Source organism: Acartia tonsa, chromosome 12, assembly GCF_053477335.1.
Source record: "Acartia tonsa isolate MP-2025a chromosome 12, ASM5347733v1, whole genome shotgun sequence".
In the NCBI taxonomy this organism is placed as follows: Eukaryota; Metazoa; Arthropoda; class Copepoda; order Calanoida; family Acartiidae; genus Acartia; species Acartia tonsa.
Window position 1 is genome coordinate 1,209,275 of NC_137271.1, and position 23,827 is coordinate 1,233,101.

Sequence of the window (23,827 nt, forward strand, 5' to 3'; positions counted from 1 at the left end):
GTCATCATTATTTATTTGATGGTGAGTTGTTAAGATTTTGTTTCATGTTGTTAACATTTGATTACCATTATATATATATATTGCTGTTCGAAAAATAGTCTTGTAAAATTTGTTATATATATATATTAATATCGATATTAATTCTTATGTACAGTGATTTATCCATCAATTGGCATCTAAAAGTTTGTAATATTTTAGATTGGTCGGAGAGAAGTTTTACTGATTGTGGATTAACAAATAGTTTGGGATGTTTCTGTTGGCCGGAGAGAAGTTTTTTTGATTGTGGATTAAGAGATATTTTGGACGTTTCTGTTGATGGATGAAATATTGTCGGTGAGTGAATTGTTTTATTCAGTTATTTTGTTATTTGTTGTAGACAGATAGATAGTTATTTGATAGACAATTGGATAGTTACAACCTCATAACTGCTGGTGTTAGTTAGATAGCTGTTTTATAAGTTTCATGAAGATTCTGAGATGGCGGCTGGAGCGGCTGAAGTCTATGTTCCAACGAAGATTGGTGGCATGGAAATCCTGACCTTAATTGATAGCGGCAATGCAAGAGGCTGCCTGATATCTCAAGTGTTGGCTAGAAAGCTTGATTGTGTGATTGAAGAAACGGATTTGAAAGCAACAGGCGTGCAGGGTTCCAGCATCAAGATTGATGGTGTTGTTCGGAATGTTGAATTTCAGATTGGAGGTCACAGTTTTCAAGAAGATTGCTTTGTTATTTCCGGCATGACTGTACCTATGAACCTAGGCAGTTATTGGCTGAACAAAAATAACGTGAAGACGATATTTGCCAAAGACGGCAACAGGATTGAGATGCATGGAATCAGTGTGGATTTAGTAGCTAAACGGAAAATTGTAGTGAAGAATTTGGTTCATACAGTTTTGGAGAAAATGGAGAAAGCAAGAACTAAGAAACCTGAGATTAATGTAGCTGAGTTACAAGACCAAAAATGGATTTGTTCATTGAAAAATCGAATAGAAATTCCTGCATTGAGTACAGTGGTGGTAGAAGTTTCAACTAAGGGAAATATGCCTGAAGGACAGTTGTGTTATATAAAAATTGACGTCATACCTGCAGATGGTAAAATGAGCCTTCAGACGGTGTTGAGAACGGTGGGTAATAGCGTTGATCTGAGGTTGAAGACGCAGGTTGTGTCAGCTATCCGGCTCCTGGCACATTGGAAAGATGTCGTGAATAAAGTAAGCTTTATTCTGAAGCAAATGCCATCCACAACTTTGTTCGAGTTACAGAAAGATTGGCTTGATGGAAAGTCTGAACAGGATTTGAGTGCTAAAGTGTTTATTGACTCTATTCAAGTGAATGAATACATGAACTTATCAGTCTACATTCCACGTATTGTAAATGTGAATTCGGTGAGTTTAATCACCAGTGGAGAGATGCCAGCTGAGATACGTTATGTTAGATTGGATGGTCAAAGAGAAATAATTGATAACCTGGTGAGTGCCACATATGCAGGTAGTCTGGTGAATGATAAAGTAGACGCAAGAGTTTTGACCTGGGAAATGCAGATGCGCTGCAAGCGTCTCCGTCCGACTCTAGCCAAGCAGATATTGTTATGTGATCCAGATACTACTTTAGAGAATGTAGTAAAGGAAATTAGATTGGAGTTGGATGGAAAAGTTTATACAAGTTTGTTGACAACCAATATCGAGTGGAAGTTTAATCCTGAACACAAAGTAAATGAGTGGTTCGAAGGTGATTTCAAATTGGTTACTCGGTTTGGGGATCCTGTTTGTGTTCAGATGGATCAGCCCTTAAATCCGAACATTCCTGTTTGTCTGGACCTTGAATTGTCAAATCAGCAATGGCATGTTGATGAACAAGTGAGGGAGGAAATGAGGATGGAACACACGCCTGGAATATTGATGATGCTTGATAAATTTGGAGAGGAGGTTAGTCGTAAGCATCAAAAGATTTTGGATAATCAGGAGGAGGTTGATAACGTTGCAACCTCGATTTCGGTTGCAGTTACTAGTGGATTTGAAAGATGTTTTCATATGCTTGGTGATACTGAGGCAAGGATGTCTCAAGACGGCTTGTGTGATGAGACCGCAAAACTTGAAGTGAATGATGATGAAGCTATCATGCCCATGGATATTGAAGAATCTGGCAAGAAGAGCAGAACGTCTGGAAAAAGAAAGTAATGATTATAGTTTATGTGTATTAATTCATATTTTATTTTATTTTATGTATTTAATATTTGTTGAGGCAGTAGTAGTCTCAAAAAAAGTTTAAAATTAATGTTTCATATTAATGCTCTATAATACCATGCTTAAATCTGATGGTTATATGTTAACCAATGTTATTTTTATATCATGCATTTATGATAACTATGTAATTAATGCATTAGGTGTTAATCAATGCATTTTTTAATGATTATATGTTAATCAATGTTTTTTTCTTAAAAAATATTAAAAAGAAAAAAAAAACACATAAAGAAAAAAGGAATATAAAAAAAACACAAAAGAGTTCTAAGGAACCAAAATAAATAAAAAAAAATGTATACGAAGTGTTTAAAGATCTGGAATAAAAATAAATATAAAAAAAAAAAAAAAATATGGCAGGTGTCATACCAGATCAATTATTATCTATTTAATAAGCGTTCAACGCTACTTATAATATATATATGATAATTAACATGTAAAAACCTATTGTTATATTTAATCTGAAATATTACAGTTTGAAATCCAGGTTCATGTTAAAGCCAGGGAGAAATGTGATGTATAGTCCCTTTCTTCCTGACTTAAGAGCAATGCATGTATTTTATAGTTTAGCTTTTAGTTCTTGTGTCAACCGTTTCGGAGCAAGACATTGCTCTGCAACACGACACGAACATAAAAGTGAACAGTTGTCTTAATATTAATATTATTATTGTATGTTAATCTTGTCTTGAATTAATACACTTTATAAGAATATTTAGCTGTTTGTTCTTGCTATTACTACACGTCACTATAATCTGGTTGTCCCAGGTTTGCACGCTATATCTTGATGCTTTCATTTCATTGCTGAAAAAAAAAGATATACTGTTACACGGAAAGGGTTATGTGTGAGGTCATAAAAATCCATCTCTTTTTTAGGGGTTTCCTTTCCCACTTCTCCTCTAATCCTTCATTGTTAGATGTATTTTTATGACGTGAAAAATGACACTTTCCATATCTCCTTGAAATAAAATTTACAATTCTATTTTAAGGTTTACTTTTCCAAATTATTAATATTTTTTGAAACCTATCATAACTGGATTAGAACTGGTTCTTAGCCATACTAAACAATCATGTATAGCATAGAATTACAGACAATTTTCCACAAGTATTACAATAATACTCTTAAAATTGAAACCAGTTTTGTTAGATGTGGCCTTTGTCAATTGGGGATAACAAAACTGGTTTAAATCTTACATTTTTTAAAAATAATCTCCACATAAAGCTGTCTATATAAAGATGCAATAAATAACTATTCATGTTATTGTTTGTTCTTTAAAACTGTTTGTGTACCTTTTTTCTCTATGTTTACTTGAAATTTTGATTCCATTCATAGCTGCAACCAGATCTCCTTTTCTAATGGGATTCAAGGCAAACACACCTTCGCCTAATCAAATAGAAAAGCTATGTACAATATGACCTCATTTAAAAGGATAAGACACTGGTCGATAAATTAATGTACATCCCTTATGATGATACACAAAATCACCCTACTGTAGGTTACAATTAGCATTTGAAACGTGTGGACACTCAACTCAATGAACCAAACAATAAAAATTCAATAAAAATTGTTGATATAACGAATAAGAAAACGTTATCATAACACTTTTGGGACTAACATAATAAACAGCCCAATGTCTCCTCCCTCCTTGCCAAGTACTCCAAATGCAATCCTTATACAAACCTCATAGAGATATCCTTTAGAGAATTGTAAAGCTTGATTAACTTTAAAGGCTGCATAAGAAAGCCTACAAATAATCTGAAATAGTTATTAATTTATCTTGCATACAAAAATACGCAAAAAGATCTATTTTACTTTTAGTCTTTTACAATCATTTTATCTTGGCTATTGCAGATTATTTTAGGGCTTCTTATGCAGCTCATAACCATGTGTATTGTGTATAATGTATATTCAGCCTTTTGTCAGCTTAAAGCCTATAAAGTTCATAGATTTTTTGGAGATATTCGTTACTAGAAAAATGGGAAAACTAAATCAAATTGTTCTTCTTTACCTGCAAAGGGAATTGTTGAGGGGGCTATATACAAATTATAATCCTAAATAAAAGATAGTTTTCAAATTTTTAACTGTACACAATCACATATAAATGGATATATAATACGTGGATAATGTGAGAGATTTTTGAATATCCTGATGAAATATTTTTTTGAGCTGGTTAATATAACAATACACCCCCTACTTATGACATTACCCAATCCCCTCCTCTGACCATGGATGAATGTCTTGATCAATATCCAAGTACTAAAATAGCAACCTCTGTCACAATATCCACAGATTTTTTTTATCTCATTATAAAACACTCAATGTTAGTTATGTGTATTGGATAACATACAATATTGGGCAATAAATTGATGTCCACAATGATGATATAGACAAAATCATCCCTTCAAAATTCTATCCATCACCCCCTATGAAATCATTTAATTTTAAAATTTAGAAACGATGTTAAGAATTAACTAAGTCTTAAAGGCCAATCAAATTTGAGTAGTTCTCATATTTTCTCTTGGGATAGTGGTGGTACCTTCCCCATAAATAGTTTAAAACCTTCCTAAGACCTATGATGCTATAACGGGTACTCTGTAAAGAACAATGATAACGGTACAGTGGTTAGCGAGATCATTATGTACAAATAGACAGATAGACAGAAAGACATCCTGTTACTTGTACATAAGAATGTATTTAAATGTACCTCATAGATATCAGATAACATTGTATCAGGAGTCATGGCATTGCTTGTAGCTTCGAAAAATGTGTATTTTGCTTTGTCTTTAACATAGACATTTAAATATAAGCCTTCCTAGGACCTATGAGAAGTTACCCTGCAAAAGAGAACCCGGTCGGTTCAGCGATTAGCGAGATCCTTCGGTACAGACAAACAGTAGACATCCTGTTACTTTATTATAAGGATTAATATCACCACCCTTACTTAAACTCGTGCGAGGGTTGTGGTACCTTTTACCTATAAATGTATTTAAATTTACCTCATAGATATCAGATAACATAGTATCTGGAGTCATGGCATTGCTTGTAGCTTCAAAATATGTGTATTCAGACAGACAAACATCCGGTTACTTTTATATAAGAATGTACCTCATAGATATCAGATAACATGGTATCAGGAGTCATGGCATGGCTTGTAGCTTCAAAAAATGTGTATTTTGCTTTGTCTTTAAGATAGACATTTAAATATAAGCCTTCCCGGGACCTATGAGAAGTTACCCTGTAAAAGAGAACCCGGTCGGTTCAGCGGTTAGCGAGATCCTTCGGTACAGACAAACAGCAGAAATCCTGTTACTTTATTATAAGGATTAATATCACCCCCCCCCCCCTACTTAAACTCGTGCGAGGGTTGTGGTACCTTTTACCTATAAATGTGTTTAAATGTACCTCATATATATCAGATAACATTGTATCAGGAGTCATGGCATGGCTTGTAGCTTCAAAAAATGTATATTCGGCTCTATCTTCAAGAATTTGCATAACGGGTTTCAAAAATCCTCCAAAAAATAAAAAAATGAAACTGTAATGTGGGAAAAGTGAATGTTAACAAGGATGACAACATCCATAATAGCAAAGGTTTGCAATAAAGGACAAACAAACATCAACACTTGTAGAGTGGCAAAACTGAATAAGAAGAATAAGAATGCATAAGTCTAAACATAATTGTAAGTAAACTTGTTGCAAAACTGTTTAAATACATTATATTGTTTAAGGAAATACTTACATTTTTAGGGACGAGAAGGAAACTGTCCCAATTTTGTATAATATTTGCGGAACAAGTTTTAGTTACGTCACATACGTTTCGGGAAAGAGAAAGGGAAGGGGGGAAGAAAATCTCTTCAAAAGAGATGGGAGAAAAGGGGGCTTTCTTACTATAATAGGCTGAGTTGATTAGACAAAAAAAATCATATATAAAGATGCAACGAGTGCAAACTGCAATGTTTGCTATGCTCTTTGTAAATCTACTTTATGTTGCCTTTCCATAGATAAATTAATTTGTATTTTCTAGAAAATAATTAACTTTTAAATTCATCCAGCTTGGATAGGATATAGGTAGAATTTTGTATTTTGCTTGTTTATTGCCCCTACAGGGCCATATCCTAACATAGAGAAAATAGACAACATAGAGAGAAATCAACGAAGTACAAAAAGAACTTTCTTCTTACTCGAACTAATTTATTTTTAAAAACAGAACTGAAATATATGACTGCTAGCGGCTACGCACCTAGATGCCTTTAGTGGCACTTAATTTTTTTTTATATTTAAAATATGTCTATGTATTTCGATTTTTTGTGATTTCTCTTGGGAGGGTGGTTGTACCCTCCCCCAAAATAGTTAAAAACTTTCACGGGACATATGAGAATCTACCCTGTTAAGGAGAACCCAATCGGTTCAGCGGTTAGCGAGATCCTTTGGTACAGACACACAGACAAACAAGCAGACAAACATCCTGTTACTTTAGTATAAGGATTATGCGTTATATTTTATTCGTGTTCAGAAAAGCATGGAAACAGTATTGAAATAAAAACTGCGTCCCATGGCTATGACGGCATCTTAAATTTTTAGAGGATATTATCTGCACTAGACTTTCTGGATCTAGTTGATTTAATTACATTTCCCCGAATGCCCATTAATTTGACATTTTTCACCTATTTATAGCCACCCATAGGTGGCTAACTCTCCAAGGCACTTCTACCCCTTTAATTACCTAATCGGGAGCTTAACTCTGCGGGTCAATTATAACCTTTATAAACTAACGTTACCTAAAAGCCAAAACTGTCTAAATATTCTTAGTTATGGGCAATGTGTATCGGTCGACCGGGTCTACCAAATAGTTTTTCAAAAGTCTTAAAACAGAAAAAAAATAACAGTTTTAATTTTTATTAAACATAAATAATTGTATATACATAACAACTACAAACTTTAAAAAAGGCTATATAATTTCACAAATCATGGTGAAAACAAGGATGACAACATCCATAAAATCGAAGCTCTAAACGGCAGGTATAACAAAACTGATTTTAAGCTTTTAATTTTCATTATCTACAGAAAGCTGACTATAATACGATGCAATATATGACTATTAATATACAAAAAATACAACATTTTATACTTTATCACAATAAAAAAAACAATTATAAACAACATTAACTAGATTTTGAAAATTAAATAAAAAAGGGATAAAAAAGTAAAGCTTTTGATTATGTAAGGTATATTTTTTGTTTTCATCTTTGGGAACTTTTCTTTAGTTTTTTAAAATGAAAAGTTTGATTTGTCCATGTTTTCTAATTAGTTTTTATGTAAAAAAGTAAATGCAATGTTTACATACCCTGAGACAAATAGTAAAAAAGGTTTGACTGTTTTTTTAACATTTATATAAACAACTATTTCATTATGTAAAACATCAAAAATTAACTCTTTTCATATGAAAATGAGGGTAAAATGATATTTACATTCCACTTTTTTAAACAAACAATTGAAATTGTACAAAAAAAAAACCAAAAAGATATGCATAATTTATATTTTTAGACTAGCAATTATTTCAAACATACTGGTATATAATCTAAAAGTTCTAAAATTAATTTTATCAAGTAAGGTTACTCTTTTTTGTTTTTGTGATAATTAATCATTTATATAGTTGATATTCTATACATGAGTTTTGTGGTGTGACTTTAACGGATTGGACCAGGTTCATTAAAATTTCACTAAGGGGGGGGGGGGGGGGTTAATGCAACCATCTCGTAATCAGTGAGCAAATGGCACTTAGAATTCGAATTTCGATCTGAACTTTTGCATGAGTAATCCTTGGTAGGTATATTTTTTCCTAAATCGAACAAAAAGTTGGAAAAGTAACGGCTGGCGGCTCAGCCGTTCAGTCGTTTTTTTGCGTATTTTCAGGGTAAATCCATCATCAATTATGTAGGAATCAACTTTTTAAACATATTTTTGGTTTAATTCATGTTAAATGATAGCAATAACCATTTTTAAAACTTCTAGTACCAACAGCTACCGTCTAGAACCGTTTAATAGCGTTTTGGAGTGGAAAAGAGTATTATGTGGAGATAGGTTTCATGACTAATTTGCAATATAGATATCCAAAAAATGGCAAAACGGCTATCCGCAAGCTGTTAGCCGTTACTTTTCCAACTTTTTGTTCGATTTAGGGAAAATAGACCTATCAAGGATTTACTCATACAAAAGTTGAGATCGAAATTCGAATTCTAAGTACCATTTGCTCACTGATTACGAGATTGTTGCATTAACCCCCCTCCCCCTTATCGACGGCGGTGTTTTTAACTGTTGTCCGGTTACTAAACACTTCCGCATTTTTTCCAGCGTACTGCATGTCACAAAAACGGCTATTAAATGCGGCGTTGAATGTTATACTGCCGCCTCCGCCGTTACCACCATGACCGCTACAACATGCGCAGTTGTAGGACACTCCCACGGCCTCTGGTTGGCTTTTCTGAAAAAATATATTAACTATTAATGAATTTTGATTGGTTGGTTCATTAAGTAGAGTTTTTAAACGTTTCAACCAATAATTGTATTCTATAAAAGTGTTAATTTTGTGTCTTAACATTTGGGATGTACATCAATTTATCCGTCATTGTCTTATCCCTTTTAGATCCCTAAGTTTTATATATTATTTATATCAACGTATTATAGACAGCTTTCCTCGGATATTATGCAGATAGTATGACTGAAAACTGGTTCTAATCCAGCGGATATACCATCTCCTTCCTCAACCTTAAATCATATCCTTATAATAAAGTAACAAGATGTCTGTCTGATTATACCAAAGGATCTCGCTAACCCCTGAACTGATATGGTTCTCTTTTACAGGATAGCATCTAAGGACCTAAGGTTCTTTTTTTAGGGGAGGGAAAAGAAAGTAGAAAGGAAAGAGAAAGCGCCCCTAGGACCCGCCCCCCCCCCCCCCAAAAAAAAAAAAATATTAGGTCATTAGGCTGTTTATTACACTAGTCCCCAATATTTTATAATTACGTTTTCTTATTTCATGGTATAACAAAGGGGGGAGAGAGAAAGAATATTTACCCCCATCCACTTACAGCTTTAATTTCTTTTAAACTTTCGACGGAAATTTTTGGAGAGTGAATTAACAGGTATCTAGAGGGATGAGACAATGGACGAAAAATTGATGTACAACCCCAATAATATTATAATGATACTCAAAATTTCCCCTTCTTTAGATTAAAATTACTTGTTAAAATGTTTGATCACTCAACTTAATGAATCAATGAATCAAATTGACTAACATCCTCAAAGTTTTTAAGTCAACGAATAAGAAAACTTCGAGACTAGTGTAATAAACAGCCCATTGTCCCCTATTTCTTACTGATTTTTACTGGTACCCAAACTTTTATATAGATATACACAGACAGTCATTTACCCTGTTACTTTTATATAAAGTGAAACTTGTAGCTGGCTGAAATAACAATTCTCCCCATCCCCTCCCCTCCAACTGGAAAAATTAACTAATAAAGTAAAACTTGTAGCTGGATTAAATAACAATTCTCCCCATTCCTCCCCTCCAACTGGATAAATGAACTAATAAAGTGAAAATTGTAGCTGGCTAAAATAAAATCCCATCCCATCCCACTGGATGAACGAACTTACTAATAAAAGATGTTCATGTTAGCAAACTAATTTTCTCCTGTCATAATATCCACTTATATCCTATTATCATAATCAGGGATCCTAAGGGATAAGACAATAAAGGATTAATTGATATACGCCTTTTATTTATTGATTTACAGCTTGCACACGCTGCTATTTTGTACTCTGGTAAGCCGAGCGTACTCGGCCCACGGGGTAACGAGTTCGGATTCAACGAGCCCTAGCCTTTAAGTATTCTACCAAACAAACAAGCAGGATTCAATCATACAGAAATTATATATTTAAACTGAATAATATTTACAAGTTATGTTTACTATATATATACAACAAAATATAACAATGGTTAGGTTTGAAGGGGGTGTGGGGCGCTAGGGCTTAGCGCCCGACGGTAGACAGGCTGTGGGGGCAGCGGTGGTAAAAGGGGAGGCAGCGCCTCCCGATTATATAAGCGCGTGAGGGACTCGTGATAGTTGCATGTTCAAGTCCCCTCCCCACATTTAGGCAGGCTAGTTTGACCGCTGGGTGCGGGGTCAACAGCGGTCATGAGATGGATAGTGATATAATAGGATTAGTGCGGGGGGTTTGTTATCATAAGTCACAGCGAAGCAACTCTGTAAACGGCCTGTCCGTCTGGGTGTCGTATTACCACAACACCTCCCCTTCAAGGGTTGCGTGGCTCCTGAGCCACCAGGCCTTGAACCTGGGGATACGACAGCCGGCTCCTGCGCCGGACAGGCAGTTCTTGGGGCACAGCTCGATGGAGGACAGCTCGGGCTACACAGGCTCCCTGGGACACTCGTTGCTCGGTCTGACTGTGGTTGGTGATCAGCATTGTCAGCTCCTGGTTGGCTTCTAGGCGTGGGTTGGCGACGGCCAGGCCTCGCCGCTGGAAATTTTGCCTCGTCTGCAGGATCAGTTCTGTCGCGGCTGGTAGCTGGACACGGAGGCCTAGGCAGACTCTGGTGGTTCCTAAGGGTGGAATGGTGATGGCAAAGGGTGCATAGAACTCCATGGGGGCGCCTGCTTGATTCAGGTTGCTTGGCCTCCTAGCTCCTACCCGGATGGGGATGGCTGTCATCAGCAGGGGGCACATGGCTTCTTCTTCTTCTTCTGGGGCGGCCTCTTCCATCGCAGTGGCTGGCTCTTCTCCTACAGGCTCGCTGCTGGCTGGCAGGTTCTCCATGTCCGCGTCAGGGTTCCAGATGGCATCTCTGAGTGGCTCTGGAGCGGGCGGCGGCGGCGGTGGTTCGTTGGGCTGCTCCTGCAGGTTTTCCTCCACTGGGTCACGATCTTGGCCGCTAGGCTGTGGGGCGGCTGCAGCTGGCTGGTGCACTGGGAACTCTCCTGGGTTGCTAGCTGCGGGCGCCGCCGCTCCAACTGGCAGCTCGGTGGCATCCTCGTCGCCGTCCATGTCAACTTGGATGTCTTCTGGGATCTGGTGGGCAGTCACATCTCCGGTGTATTTGCGCAGTCGGCCTACATGCGCGGTAACTTCTGAGATCCTGGCTACTGGAGAGGCAGGTTTAATGGATCTGCAGGCCTTGGTGTTGTAGGCAAAGGCGATGGCAGGCAGGTGTGGCTCCCAGTTGTTATCGTCTCTGTCTAGGAACAGGCGCATGCCTGTGTTGAGCGTCCTATGAAACCTCTCCACTCGATTGGACTGCGGGTTGTAGGGTGGTGGATGTGTCAGGCCAATCTCGAGCCTGGAGGCCAGTTCCTGGAATACCTGGCCGGTAAATTCCATTCCATTGTCGGAATGGATCTTCAGGGGGCATCCGAACGTGGCCAGGTGGCGGTGCAGCAGGGCTTCAGCCACCGTGAGGGTGCGCTTGTTGGGGATGGCGTAGAGGCTGACAAACCGGCTGAATCCATCTTGGCAGGTGAGGATGTAGCGGTTCCCAGCTGGGGTCTCTGGCAGTGGCCCCACCAGGTCGATGAATAGGACTTGCTGTGGATACCCCTGGCGGGAGGGCACGTGGATCCCCTGCTTCAGCCTCTCCTTGGTAACTTTCTGGACACACTCAGGGCAGGTTTGTACCATCAGGCGAACGTCACGGGCCAGGTTGGGCCACCAGAAGTGCATGGCAACTCGGGCGATAGTTGCGTCCATCCCAAAGTGCCCAGCCATGGGGGTCCCATGGGTTAGAAAGAACGCGTCCTGCTGGAGGGCCGAAGGCAGCAGGTATCTTGTCCTCTCTCCTGTCAGAGTCTGGTCAGTGGTGGTGAGGCAGCCGTGCTCGTCAAGCCCCAGGGCTGGGAAGCGGCTGGCGTACTGCTGCTCGTCTCGTTCCTTGCCACGCAGCTCAGCCTTGGTTGGGGCCTTGCCATCAGCCACCCATTGGCGGACACGGAGCAGGAGGGGGTCCTGTGTCTGGGCTTCCAATACTCTAGCCGAATCCAGTCGGGCGGCAGGAGGCCGGCTAGCTGCGGCCTCCCCTAGCTGGCAAAGGTTGTGGATATACTCAGCCTGCTCTGCTAATTCTTCGGCGCTAGCCGTTGGCATGTTGGCATCTTCCCGGCGGCTGAGGGCGTCGGCGTTGGTATTCTGGGTGCCAGGCCTGTGGCAGACGGTAAAGTCTAAGGCCGCTAGCTCCTCCTGCCAGCGGGCCACCATCCCTGTGGATGTGTTCAGTGATTTCATCTGTAGCAGGGCAGAGGAATCAGTGTTGATCTGGAAGCTGCGGTAGGACAAGATGCCGTGGAATTTTCGGATCCCATAGATAATGGCGGCCATCTCTCCCTTCCAGGACGGGTAGCGCGTCTCAGGGTCGGTTGTCTTGCGCCCCACGGCGGCAATCAGCCTCTCCTTGCCCTCCTGGCATTGACTCAGTATGGCAGAGATGGCGCGGCTGCTGAAATCTGTGGTGAGCTGGAACACTGCTGGCAAATCAAACCTGGGCGGCGCTCGGATGGGGGCCTTGCGGAACTTGTCCTTGAGTTGCAGCAGCTGGGCTTCCATCTCAGGCGTCCAGGTTAGGGCCTTGGCCGTCTTCTGCCGATTCATCTCGTAGGTGAGGTCTGCATACTCTGGGATGAACAGGCGGTAGTATCCAAAGAAGCCCAGCAACGCCAGCAAATCCTTGGGGGTGCTAGGGGCTGGCCAGTCCAAGATGCGGTCAATATAGTCCTCTTGCATGGCTATCCCCTCACGGCTGAGGGTGTGGCCCAGATAATCCACCTTGGACCGGAACAACTTGGTCTTGGCTGGCTTGAGGCGGATCCCTCCCCTACGGTGGGCTTCCAAGACCTCTCGGAGCCTGGCCAGGTGGGCCCAGGTATCCTGATGGAAGGTCAGGACGTCGTCAAGGTATGACTGGAGGTTGGCTGTGCCTAGTGGGTTTAGGACCCCTGCAATAAACCTGGAATAGACAGACGGTGCCGTAGCCAGGCCAAAGGGCATCCTTTTCCATTGATACAAGCCCCTGGGGGTGGTGAAGGCGGTGCAGGGCCGGCTATCCTCAGACACACGGATGGTGTAGTATGCGGCCACCGCGTCTAAAGCACTGTAGACACGGTGCCCGCCAGCTCGTTCCACCAACTGCTGGATCCTAGGCAGGGGGTAGCTGTCCAGCTCCAGACACTTGTTGAGGGCTCTGTAGTCGACGGCCCAGCGGGTGCTCCCGTCCTTCTTCTTGATGGGCACCAGGGGGCTGCTCCAGGCGGAGTCCGACGGCTCTATAACTCCTTCCTGTAGCCAGGTGTCCAGTTGTTTCTCCAGTTCAGCCTCTTGCCGCGGGTTCAGATCCCTAAATCTCTGGCGGATCGGCTGGGTCCCTGGCTTGAGGCGCAGCTGCAACTCAACCACATCTGTGCAGCCGGGGGTAGAATTGGAGAAGACGTCCCTGTACTCTGACAACGTAGTCCAGACCTCCTTCTTGAGCAAGGGGTCCTTGCGTAGGAACTCATTGTCTTCCATCTCCAGGGCCTCCCACAACTCCTGCATGTCTATAGGCTCAGCAGGTTCTTGGAACGAGTGAGACGCGGGGGAGGCGTATCAGAGACCTCTAAAATGTCAGGTTTGACCAGCTCCCCTGCCACTGGGAGGCCAGCATCCAGCAAGAGGGGCACCTCCCCCTCATTGACCACCAGTACTCTAAACACAGTGGCAGAGCCAGGCCTGTGGGCATACAGGCCCTCTGGAATAACAAGGTCCTCCCCAAACCTCTGTTCTGGGGCAGCTAGTTGAATGGCATCCTTGGTGCGATGGCCTACTAGCTCAACAGGGACTGCCATAACCCCGCGGCCAGGCAGGACCACCCGCTTGGCTGTGCGGAGCTGGGGTGGTTGACCCTCAGTTGGAGTGACAGCGCTTAGCCTATACGTGGCTGGTGCGGGGTCAGCCTTGGCTCCGGGACCCACCGGCCACGACTTGACGGGCTCGGCTTCTGGAGGGGCTGACGTGTCGGAGCCAGGCGTGGCTCCGGGGGCGTCCGGCCATGATTTGACGGGCTCGGCGCTGGGAGAGGCCAAAGTGCTGGGTCCAGCTTTGGCTCCGTGGGCGTCCGGCCGCGACTTGACGGGCACGGCGCCGGGAGAGGCTGGGGCCTGAGAGTTGAGTGTGGCTCCGGGTACATCAGACCGCGACTTGACGGGTCTGGACTCGGGCTTGGCTGGTGGACTGGCTGGAGGTCCCAGGTAGAGGGGGCCAGGTGGACACGGCTGGCCGTTGATAAAAATGTCGGCGGAGAAGATTGGTTCTGGAGAGCTGGCAATCTCAGGAAACGTTGTTGGCAGGCTCTCCCTTGGCACCTTGGGCACTGGGGGCAACCCCATGGCTAGCAGGTTAGCTCCCTTGTGTGCGTTGAGCTCAGCGTCCACCCAGTGTGTGCCTTTCTCAACCACACGCGGCTGCTCAGGCAGGGGGCCTGGCAGAGGCCCCTCATAGCTTAGCTCTCTCTCGGCTGTCTCCCGGTCAATGGGGACGCCACGGAGTGGGATAAACTCCCCACGCACCCACAAGCAAGGTGGTTGCATGTCGAAACAGAGCCTAGTTCCGAACTCCTTGAGAAAATACCCTCCTAGGTTCAGAGGGTGTGAGAGATTCCGGACCACAGTCACGTGGTATAGATGGAGTATAAGAGTGTGTGAAACTGCCATATATAACTCTTTTAATTTTCCGATTACCTGGAGGGGCTGGCCTTCCTCATTAGCAGTCAGGATCTGGGTGTTGTCCGGAATCAACATGCGTTGCACGCCCATCGCGTGCATGAGATGCTCAGAAATTACAGCAGACCCTGGTACACGGTTGCCAGAATCAATCATGGCATCAACCTGTACATGCTGGGCAGGGTCAGGAGTAGGAAACCTCACCCTGACATGGCAGGGGAAGTGGAGGTCCTGCCCTTGAGACAAGGGGGCCTCTCGTTCGGCTGGGGTTGGCAGAAACTTTGGTGGTGGCCGCACCGCAGCTATGGTGGTATCGCTTACCATGGTGGCTTAGACTGTAGCTTCGAATCACTAGAGCTTATTAATTATCACTTGGTCAACAATTTTATATTTATTTTTATCACTTGGTTGACATTTATACACAATGATGTGTTGTTATCACTAGGAGCTCTAGGTGTGATTCTGGAAGCACTGGCAGCAGGGAATGTCCGTCCTGCAAGGTTCAGAGGGGTGACGGCGGTAGGGAATGACCCGTCCTACAGCGCCGCTGGTTCGAATCCCGAAAAATGGCGGCAGGGAATGGCCCGTCCTGCAGCGCCTCGGGTTCGAATCCTGGGGGGCAGCGGCAGGGAATGTCCCGTCCTGCCGTGCCTGTGGCTCAAAATCTGCTATCCATCGCAGTGGTAGGGCTTACTTGTGTGCTGAAGCTTCGCAGCCACACATTGCCTTCTTAGGGAGACCAGCACACAGCTGTCTGTCTCGTAGGTTTGGCCTGGGTGTCCTGGGGCTTGTCCCAGCTACACTTGCCAATTTAGACTCAGTTCTGTAGCCGTCTGAGCTAAATTATCCGATTGCCGTGGCTGCGCACCTAGCGCTACTCCTACACGACACGGAAAAAGCGTCTTAACTGGCGCTTTTAGCAGGCTAAATCTGCTTGCCGTAGGCCAGAGGCCCACATATTGCGTTCAAAATGATGGAAATTTGACCTAAAAAGGCCGTCTCACGGGTCAGTTGGCGGCTGATTGTCCCCTTACTTGCCAAAGGGTCCAATCAGAGGTAGAATAGGCTAGTTTCTGTAAGGCTCGATTGAAACACGCTGACACCAAGTTCTGGTAAGCCGAGCGTACTCGGCCCACGGGGTAACGAGTTCGGATTCAACGAGCCCTAGCCTTTAAGTATTCTACCAAACAAACAAGCAGGATTCAATCATACAGAAATTATATATTTAAACTGAATAATATTTACAAGTTATGTTTACTATATATATACAACAAAATATAACAATGGTTAGGTTTGAAGGGGGTGTGGGGTGCTAGGGCTTAGCGCCCGACGGTAGACAGGCTGTGGGGGCAGCGGTGGTAAAAGGGGAGGCAGCGCCTCCCGATTATATAAGCGCGTGAGGGACTCGTGATAGTTGCATGTTCAAGTCCCCTCCCCACATTTAGGCAGGCTAGTTTGACCGCTGGGTGCGGGGTCAACAGCGGTCATGAGATGGATAGTGATATAATAGGATTAGTGCGGGGGGTTTGTTATCATAAGTCACAGCGAAGCAACTCTGTAAACGGCCTGTCCGTCTGGGTGTCGTATTACCACAGTACTACCCTATCAAGAATTATTTAAACGAGATGGTTCCATTAAACCCCCCCCCTTACTTCAGATTTTTTTACGTTTTTTATGTAAAATTTGCTTTAAAATATTATTAGATCCTTGTCTTGGAGTAAATAGAGGCATATGAAATTAATTTAGTGAACCGCATATTTTTTCCTGGTTAATTAGTTAAACTACATTTATATGGCATATATTTGAAAGAATTTCAATTTTCTACCACGTAGTTTTTAAGATATCAAGACTTGAAAATCGTCTTTTTAAATTGCATATTATGAAAAGAAGATTTTTAAGTTTTAATATTTTCAAAACTACGTGGTACAAAATTGAAATTCTTTCAAATATATGCCATACAAATAAAGTTTAACAAATTAACTAGTAAAAAATATGCTGTTAGCTAAATTAAATTCAAATGTTTAGACACCCCCCCCTCCTCAGGAGCTGACCTAACCTGAAACTGGATCCCTAACTGGCTTCTCAGGGAACCAATGGTCTCTGTACCTCTGGCGCAACACATCGATCAGGGCATCGTGGAACCTGTAAGTTAAACACAATTTTTTCATGGGACACGGAATAAATAACAATTAAATAACATTAACAAATGAACGGTGTCTTAATCTAAGAAATATACTTGAAATAGAATGCATATGATGTTACGGAGGAACAACGGAATATTAATGAAGTTTGTGCACTAGGTACTATACAAGCTTCTTCCATACCTGTGTCCATTTGTTGTGGTTGTGATGTCAACATGGTGGGTTGTGGTAGGCCAACAAAATTGCCAGCTTCGGTGGTTTTTGATAAGGCTGTGGCAGCGTTGTTTAGGGATTCCATAATGGCCGCACTTAACCCATCCTAAAATTGAATAAAAAGATTTTTAAGAATACATACAAATTTAATTGTCATTTTTTGGCATTAATGTCATTTTGACATTTACTTAAGTATAGCTTTAAAATTTATCCGGTGGATTAGAACCTGTTCTAAGCAATACTAAAATTTATGTAGACAATTTTCTATAAATAATGAAATAAAATCATAATTGGAATTAATCTTATAAATTTTCATTTTAGTATCCGCGGAAAGATGTCTCAAATACTAGACCAATATGCTCGCAATTTATTTTTCGGCTATATTAAACAATATTCTATGAATAATAGAGTAAAATCATAATTGGAAATAATCTTACAAATTTTCATTTTATTATCCGTGGAAAAATGCCCCAAATAACTAGACCAATATTCTTCGCCAAATATTTTTACGCAAATGTGTCAAAACTTCCCCCCCCCCCCTTGACCCAAAGTGTTTTATTTTATGTTTTTATACTATACAATTGTTAGCAATTCAAATTTTTTCAGGGGTATAAAGAACCCTAATAGTTTATCAGACCTGTATAAGATCATCCCTGGGGCGAGGGGAAACAGAGAGCCCCGCAATATTGTCTCCAGGGGCCAGGGAGGAGTCAAATTGTTCTCCAATGGCGGCCAATAGAAGCTCCTTCCAGACACGAACCTAAAAATGCAACAGGGTGATTTTTTCTGTAAAACGTATCTATTTCTTTTATTTGGATTCGTTGATAACACATAGAATGACTATTTGTTTTAACAACAACTTGATGAAAATCACGTGAAAAGCGCTTAATTTTGGCAGATTAATGCAAAAAAAAAGAAAAAGATCCAAAAGGTAGGTATGTATAACGTTGATCTAAAATATTAAAATTTGTCCTTGTCTATTATGTTCTCCAACAATTTACAGGAGGCCTACATCGTTATTTGTCCCCAGCCAAAATTACTCAGCTTGTCAAAAATTCGCCAACATCACCCTATTCATAATGACAAACATCTAACTTACAGTGTCCTTCTTGTAGCACTTGAGCCTCCAGGTGCCACCCTTGGAGATGACGGGGTTTCATCTCATATCTTTTAAAGCATAAAAATTATTTCATTATCGAATTGATTGTAACATTTGAGAAAGAAATAATTATGATCAACAAAACAACCCTTTCTAAAGATTAAAATATTGGTTGAAAAGTTTTAACATTGCTAGTTTGTACTACCCAATCAAAAGTTCATTTAAGTTCCCAAAGTTTTTATTTGATCAAACTTAGTCCCTTCCTCCCAAATGAAAGTGAACTAACCTGTCTGATATGCACACTAAGATAAGACGTAGCAAACTCCTTTTTACAATGAGGGCAGGGCTTCTTTACCTTAAAATAACACAGATTAATGAAACATAAAATGTTCTAGACCACCTGAAAAAAAGGTTAGGGGGGGGGGTGGCGAAATTTAAAATTTAATTATATAAATTGTTCTAAAAGCCACAATAATACCCCGAGTAAAAAAGACCTTTTGCTCTAGTCAAAATGACCAGAGCAACATTAAAAATTAATTTTTAAATCCCCCAAAAAAAGTTTATTGGGGACTTAATTCAAATTTTGGCTCTGCAGTCTGATTCTATAGGTGTCCTAGTATATTTATGACACCCCATTTGAAAATAGGTTAAAAACAGTTTAAGAAATTGTTATTTTTTTAGAATCAATGTTTAAAAGAGGAGAAAATTGCAAAATAAATGTTTTCCCATTGATTTTCTTTGGATTTGCAAAATGAAGTGGATCAGTAAAAAATCAAAAAATATAATTTTTGATTGATACATAAGCATTTTACTCTAAACAGAATCTTTTTGTTTTATCATATGTGTTGCTTTAACAAGTAGAAACAATGTACTGTAAAGCTGTACACTTATGGACTACCAATAGACAAATTTAGCAAAATGTAAATTGCATAATGAAGTGGTTCAATGTTTAGTTTTGATAAAAAGATCTATAGTAAGTATAGATGTATACAGATAACTACCTGCCCCCCTTTTCCAAGAACCTTTTTGTCTGCTAGCAAATTATTTTTTCTGTTACTTGGCTGTGTTAATATTCCCGACAATATTGGTTGATTTTTAAAGACCCAATTAGATAGGCAATTAACATAAATAATATGGTGAAATGCAGCAAAAACAGTGATCCTCACTTTAATATATTTTCAGGGGTGTATATTCTGCAAATGAAATTTGATCCTGATAAAAAGGGAGGGGAGAAGGAAATAAAAAATATGTTGAAGGGGGGCATACAGAAGAAATAAGCAGTCATGAAAACATTTTTCCATTTTTATTAACCCTCCATGATGGGAAAAAACAAGAAAAACAAATAAGAGGGGGGGAAAATGGATAATATAAAGAGTACTAGAAATATTTCTTTTTTCCCCCTTCTTGGGGGGGGGGGGGGGAATAGGAGGGAAAATAATCAAATATTTTGCAGCAGGGAAAAATAAATATTGTGCAGAATATACACCTCTGAAGTACATATTTACCGAATCAAACTCTATATTGATGTTTGATTCGGTAAAATTCTGAATTGTAAGGAAGAAAGAATAAATGATGTGGCAACTCTAGAATTAAAAACTTTACCTGTTGGTCATTGCCCATTGCCGGTGAGGCGTTTATGCTGACCGTCGGGGGAGCGTTGGAAGGCGATAAAATTGGCGGCGCATTTTTATCCGAAGTTTTCAGTTTGAAACTTTTAAGCTCAGAAATCTCCTAAAAATATTCGATATGAAAATATTACTACAAAAAATTTTGGTACTTTTTTTTGAATTATGATGTTTAGTTCCAAATATATTGTGTCCAAATCTGTCGACCAATAATTTTATTATACATGTGCTTTTGTTTGTCATGTTGTGAGAAAATTTAAAACCCAGCATGGCTAATAATCGTATTAATAATTTTTATTTAACCTTTTTAGCCTCAAACTTATTAGAGGGGAGTGAGGTTTTTTTCATACTAGCGGCAGCACCACTAGCATCTATGGGCTCAATATTTGAAAAGTGAAAGGAAACCAAACTTAAATCTCTAATAGCCTAAAACCATCCCGAGACCTTAGAGAAGCTTCCCTTGAATGGAAAACTAAATCTGTTCAGTAGTTATTGATATCTTAGGCAAAAGACAAAAAAACCTAATACTTTATGCAATAGGATGAATTGCTACCTTCGTTTTATCCTGTTGTTTGCGTCTACACCCCTCCCTCTGGGGTAGGCCGTCTGTGATACCTCTCATGGAGTCTGGACCGTTGTTGTTTGTGCCCGGGGACTGGTTGCTGTCACCGTCAGACTTCTGGCGGTCGTGGTCTTGCGGGGGCAGGGGAAATACCTGAAGTATTGAATAAATAGTTATTTATCAAATTGTATTATAAACAGCTTTCCGCAGAGATAAAATGTACAATTATAAAATTAAAACCTTTTTTAGCCCCAACGGAGGCATGGACAAAAAAAATTATTTTAATCTTATGATTGTACATATACATTATTCGTAGAAAACTGGATATAATTTTAGTATTGATGAGAACCGTTTCTAATCCACTGGTTTCAAATGAAAATATTAAATACCTTTTCAATGGATTTCCTATCATCCCTTCTAGAGTCCTGTGAGCTGCCGGGCCGATCCTGGAACAAAAAATTGAATGAAGAGCCTTGCCTAACACTTTTTAAAAGTGAAGCTTTTCTATAATTAGGGTTGGTCCGTCCGTACGTCTGAGATGGATAGCTTTTTTCGTTAATCTTTAGGCATATTAGAATTATCCTATCGATTTCAAACTTTGCATGGTGATTCCTGTAGTAGTTAGGTATGATTTAGAAAGCGTAGCAACTCTATAATCATTACCATAATGTCAGTAAGTCCATTTTAAACATGTTGACTTTTTAATTTTTTAACAACAAATTTTTATGTGATATGATTGTCCAATTGTTCTGATTTTTTGTTTACTGATCCTGTAACAACAAAGAAGCAAACCAACTCTATAATCAAGTCCTAAAAATGTAAGTATGTCCATAAACATTATCCTGTATCAAGCAGTTTTTCAACAAAGGGATAGTTTCACAAAAGGCGTTTGAACTTATTTATTGAACTGCATATTTTTTTCCTGGTTAATTGGTTAAACTACATTTATATGGCATTTATTTGAAAGAATTTAAATTTTCTACCACATAGTTTTTAAAATATCAAGACTTGGAAATCGTCAGTTAAATTGCATATATCACAAAAAGATGATTTTCAAGTCTTGATATTTTAAAAACTACGTGGTAGAAAATTTAAATTGTTTCAAATATATGCCATATAAATATAGACAAACCTCTTAACTAGCAAAAAATATGCAGTTCACTAAATTAAGTTCAAATGCATTTTGTGAAACTACCCCTTTGGATTAATCCGACAATAATTTGAGAATCCTATTATATGCAATGTGCATAATGCATCAGATCACTATCCCTGATTATTATTAATCTATCTAAAAAAAATCATTCAGTTTATAAACAGAACAACCATAAATTTAAAATTTTATTTCAACTCACCTTGTTGCCAAGGACCATAATCTTGACAGTGGAGTTACTACCGCCAACTCCCCCCATCTTGGATCCACCACCACCACCCTGGGCCAGTGGATAAATAAGTTTTGGAAAAAAAATGCAGCATAACAAGCTAATAAGGGGGGAAATAAATTGAACATTAAAGTTGGAACAGTAAGGGCTGGCAGCTCTGACGTTTAGTCGTTTTTTTTGGCTTCAAATTATGTGAAATGATACCAAAAAACATTTTATAGATTTCTAGTACCAGCAACTACCGGCTAAAACCGTTTGAAAATGTTTTGGAGGGGCAAAGAGTATTATGTGGAGATAAGTTTTGTAATGGATTTGCCCTAAATATAACCAAACAAGGATGACAACATCCATAAAAGCGAAGCTTTGAAACAGTAGGACAAACAGACATTAACACTTTTATTATGTCAGAACTGAATAATCAGAATAAAAATGTATAAGAGTCGAAGCAATATTGTAAGTAATACTGTAGTTAATTTCTGTACACTAGGCACGTAATGGGAATCCCCCTTCCCTTTAATACTTTAAACTAGTGGGAAAGGTCATCCCCTCTCATCCAATACCCCACCATTTATTTTTGGCCGCAGAAAACACATTAAGAGATAAAGGCTTTCAGTAACCCCCTTCCCCGACGCTCTGCTCACTTGACCTTCCGTACACTGGAGAGAGTACCTCTTGTGTCCAATTTATGGGTTCTTTCCCTTATTTCCGCTGTCAAAAACTAATCGTTACAAACAGACAGACGGCAAGACCATATGATTAAATAATTATGAGAACAATCACTTTTCTTAAAACTAGCGTTTGCGCCCCTAGCATCTAGGGCCTAGGGGCTCTATATTCGAAGTGATATGGAAGGGGAGAAAAATAGCTTAAAACCATACCCAGGCTTATTTATAAAAATAAAATAGTCAAAAACCATCTCAGGGCCTATAAGAAGCTTCCCTCTAAAGGAGAACCATATCGGTTCAGTGTTAAGCGAGATCCTTCGCTACAAACAAAAAAGCTTAGTACTTTATATTATAGGACTAGCGGCTACGCCCCTAGAGGCCTCTAGTGGCACTTTAAATGTTTTTGTTTGTTAAAGGTAATTTTTTATGTACGATACCACCTTATTTGACGTGAAGTCTCCCAGATTTTAAGAAAATTTTAAATTTTTTTGTCATTTCTTTTGGGAGGTTGGTAGTACCCTCCCCCAAAATAGTTAAAAACCTTCCAAGGACATATGAGAATCTACCCTGTTAAGGAGAACCCGATCGGTTTAGCGGTTAGCGAGATTCTTCGGTACACACAGACAGACACACAGACAGACAAACATCCTGTTACTTTAGTATTAAAATATCTAAATAATGCATTTCTAAAATAATTTTGATATTTACAACAAATTTTAAAATTGTTATGAAAATTATAACACGCCCCTTTAACTGTAAAAACAAAAATAAAAATAAAGATCAGCTGTTGATCTTTGATCAGCAATGAAAATTGAAGATTTAATTTAATTAAAAAGTAGCAAAAAAAATAATTTTGTTACAAACGAAGGAAGCAAATACGTTTTTTTTAAATTATTGATTGTTTTTATGATTTTTAATATTTTTTTAAAGCATTAAAATTGGTAATTTTAAAATAAGTTGTTAATTTTATTACTATCAACTCTTACTATTTATATGACGTAATTAGAACTTGTGCCGCAAAAATTATACAAAATTGGGACAGTTTCCTTCTCGTCATTTTTAGGACTTTTTTATATGCTTCGCTTATAAAATTGTAATAAGAATCAGTATTGCAAAAATCAGACAATAGGATAATTTTAACAAACA

The 23,827-nt window shown here is 39.8% G+C and overlaps 2 protein-coding genes across 3 annotated transcripts; both read right to left on the bottom strand.

Moving 5' to 3' along the window:
- Positions 1–8,525: 8,525 nt before the first annotated feature.
- On the bottom strand, positions 8,526–19,949 carry LOC145334423 (uncharacterized). Its single transcript, XM_080179878.1, has 6 exons — positions 19,935–19,949; positions 18,737–18,805; positions 17,989–18,111; positions 17,322–17,457; positions 17,054–17,139; positions 8,526–8,716 (listed from the first exon to the last, which is right to left on the bottom strand). The coding sequence occupies exons 1-5, from the start codon at positions 19,947–19,949 to the stop codon at positions 17,123–17,125; spliced, it is 360 nt and encodes a 119-aa protein (XP_080036004.1). The 3' UTR covers positions 8,526–8,716; positions 17,054–17,122.
- LOC145334065 (uncharacterized) lies at positions 19,945–23,432 on the bottom strand. 2 transcript variants are annotated; one of them, XM_080179348.1, is made up of 4 exons: positions 21,990–23,432; positions 21,027–21,083; positions 20,629–20,790; positions 19,945–20,181 (listed from the first exon to the last, which is right to left on the bottom strand). In XM_080179348.1, exons 1-4 carry the CDS (start codon positions 22,044–22,046, stop codon positions 19,960–19,962), a joined length of 498 nt encoding a protein of 165 aa, XP_080035474.1. In that variant the 5' UTR covers positions 22,047–23,432; the 3' UTR covers positions 19,945–19,959. The 2 variants fall into 2 exon arrangements, with proteins under 2 accessions (XP_080035474.1, XP_080035475.1); XM_080179349.1 differs by having other exon boundaries at positions 20,058–20,181; positions 20,691–20,790; positions 21,990–23,426.
- Between the last annotated feature and the right edge of the window lie 395 nt (positions 23,433–23,827).

Bases quoted from the DNA above. Each gene is read 5' to 3' on its own strand.
- LOC145334423 (XM_080179878.1), bottom strand. The intron at 18,112-18,736 runs GTTAGTTCACTT...TTGCATTTTTAG, and splicing joins TTAGTGTGCATATCAGACAG to GTTCGTGTCTGGAAGGAGCT. The intron at 17,458-17,988 runs GTCTGATAAACT...ATTCAATTTTAG, and splicing joins CCAGGGATGATCTTATACAG to GATGGGTTAAGTGCGGCCAT.
- LOC145334065 (XM_080179348.1), bottom strand. From the start codon at position 22,046: ATGGGGGGAGTTGGCGGTAGTAACTCCACTGTCAAGATTATGGTCCTT. The intron at 21,084-21,989 runs GTGAGTTGAAAT...TTTTTGTTCCAG, and splicing joins TTATGGTCCTTGGCAACAAG to GATCGGCCCGGCAGCTCACA. The intron at 20,182-20,628 runs GTAGCAATTCAT...GAATATTTTTAG, and splicing joins AACAACAGGATAAAACGAAG to GAGATTTCTGAGCTTAAAAG.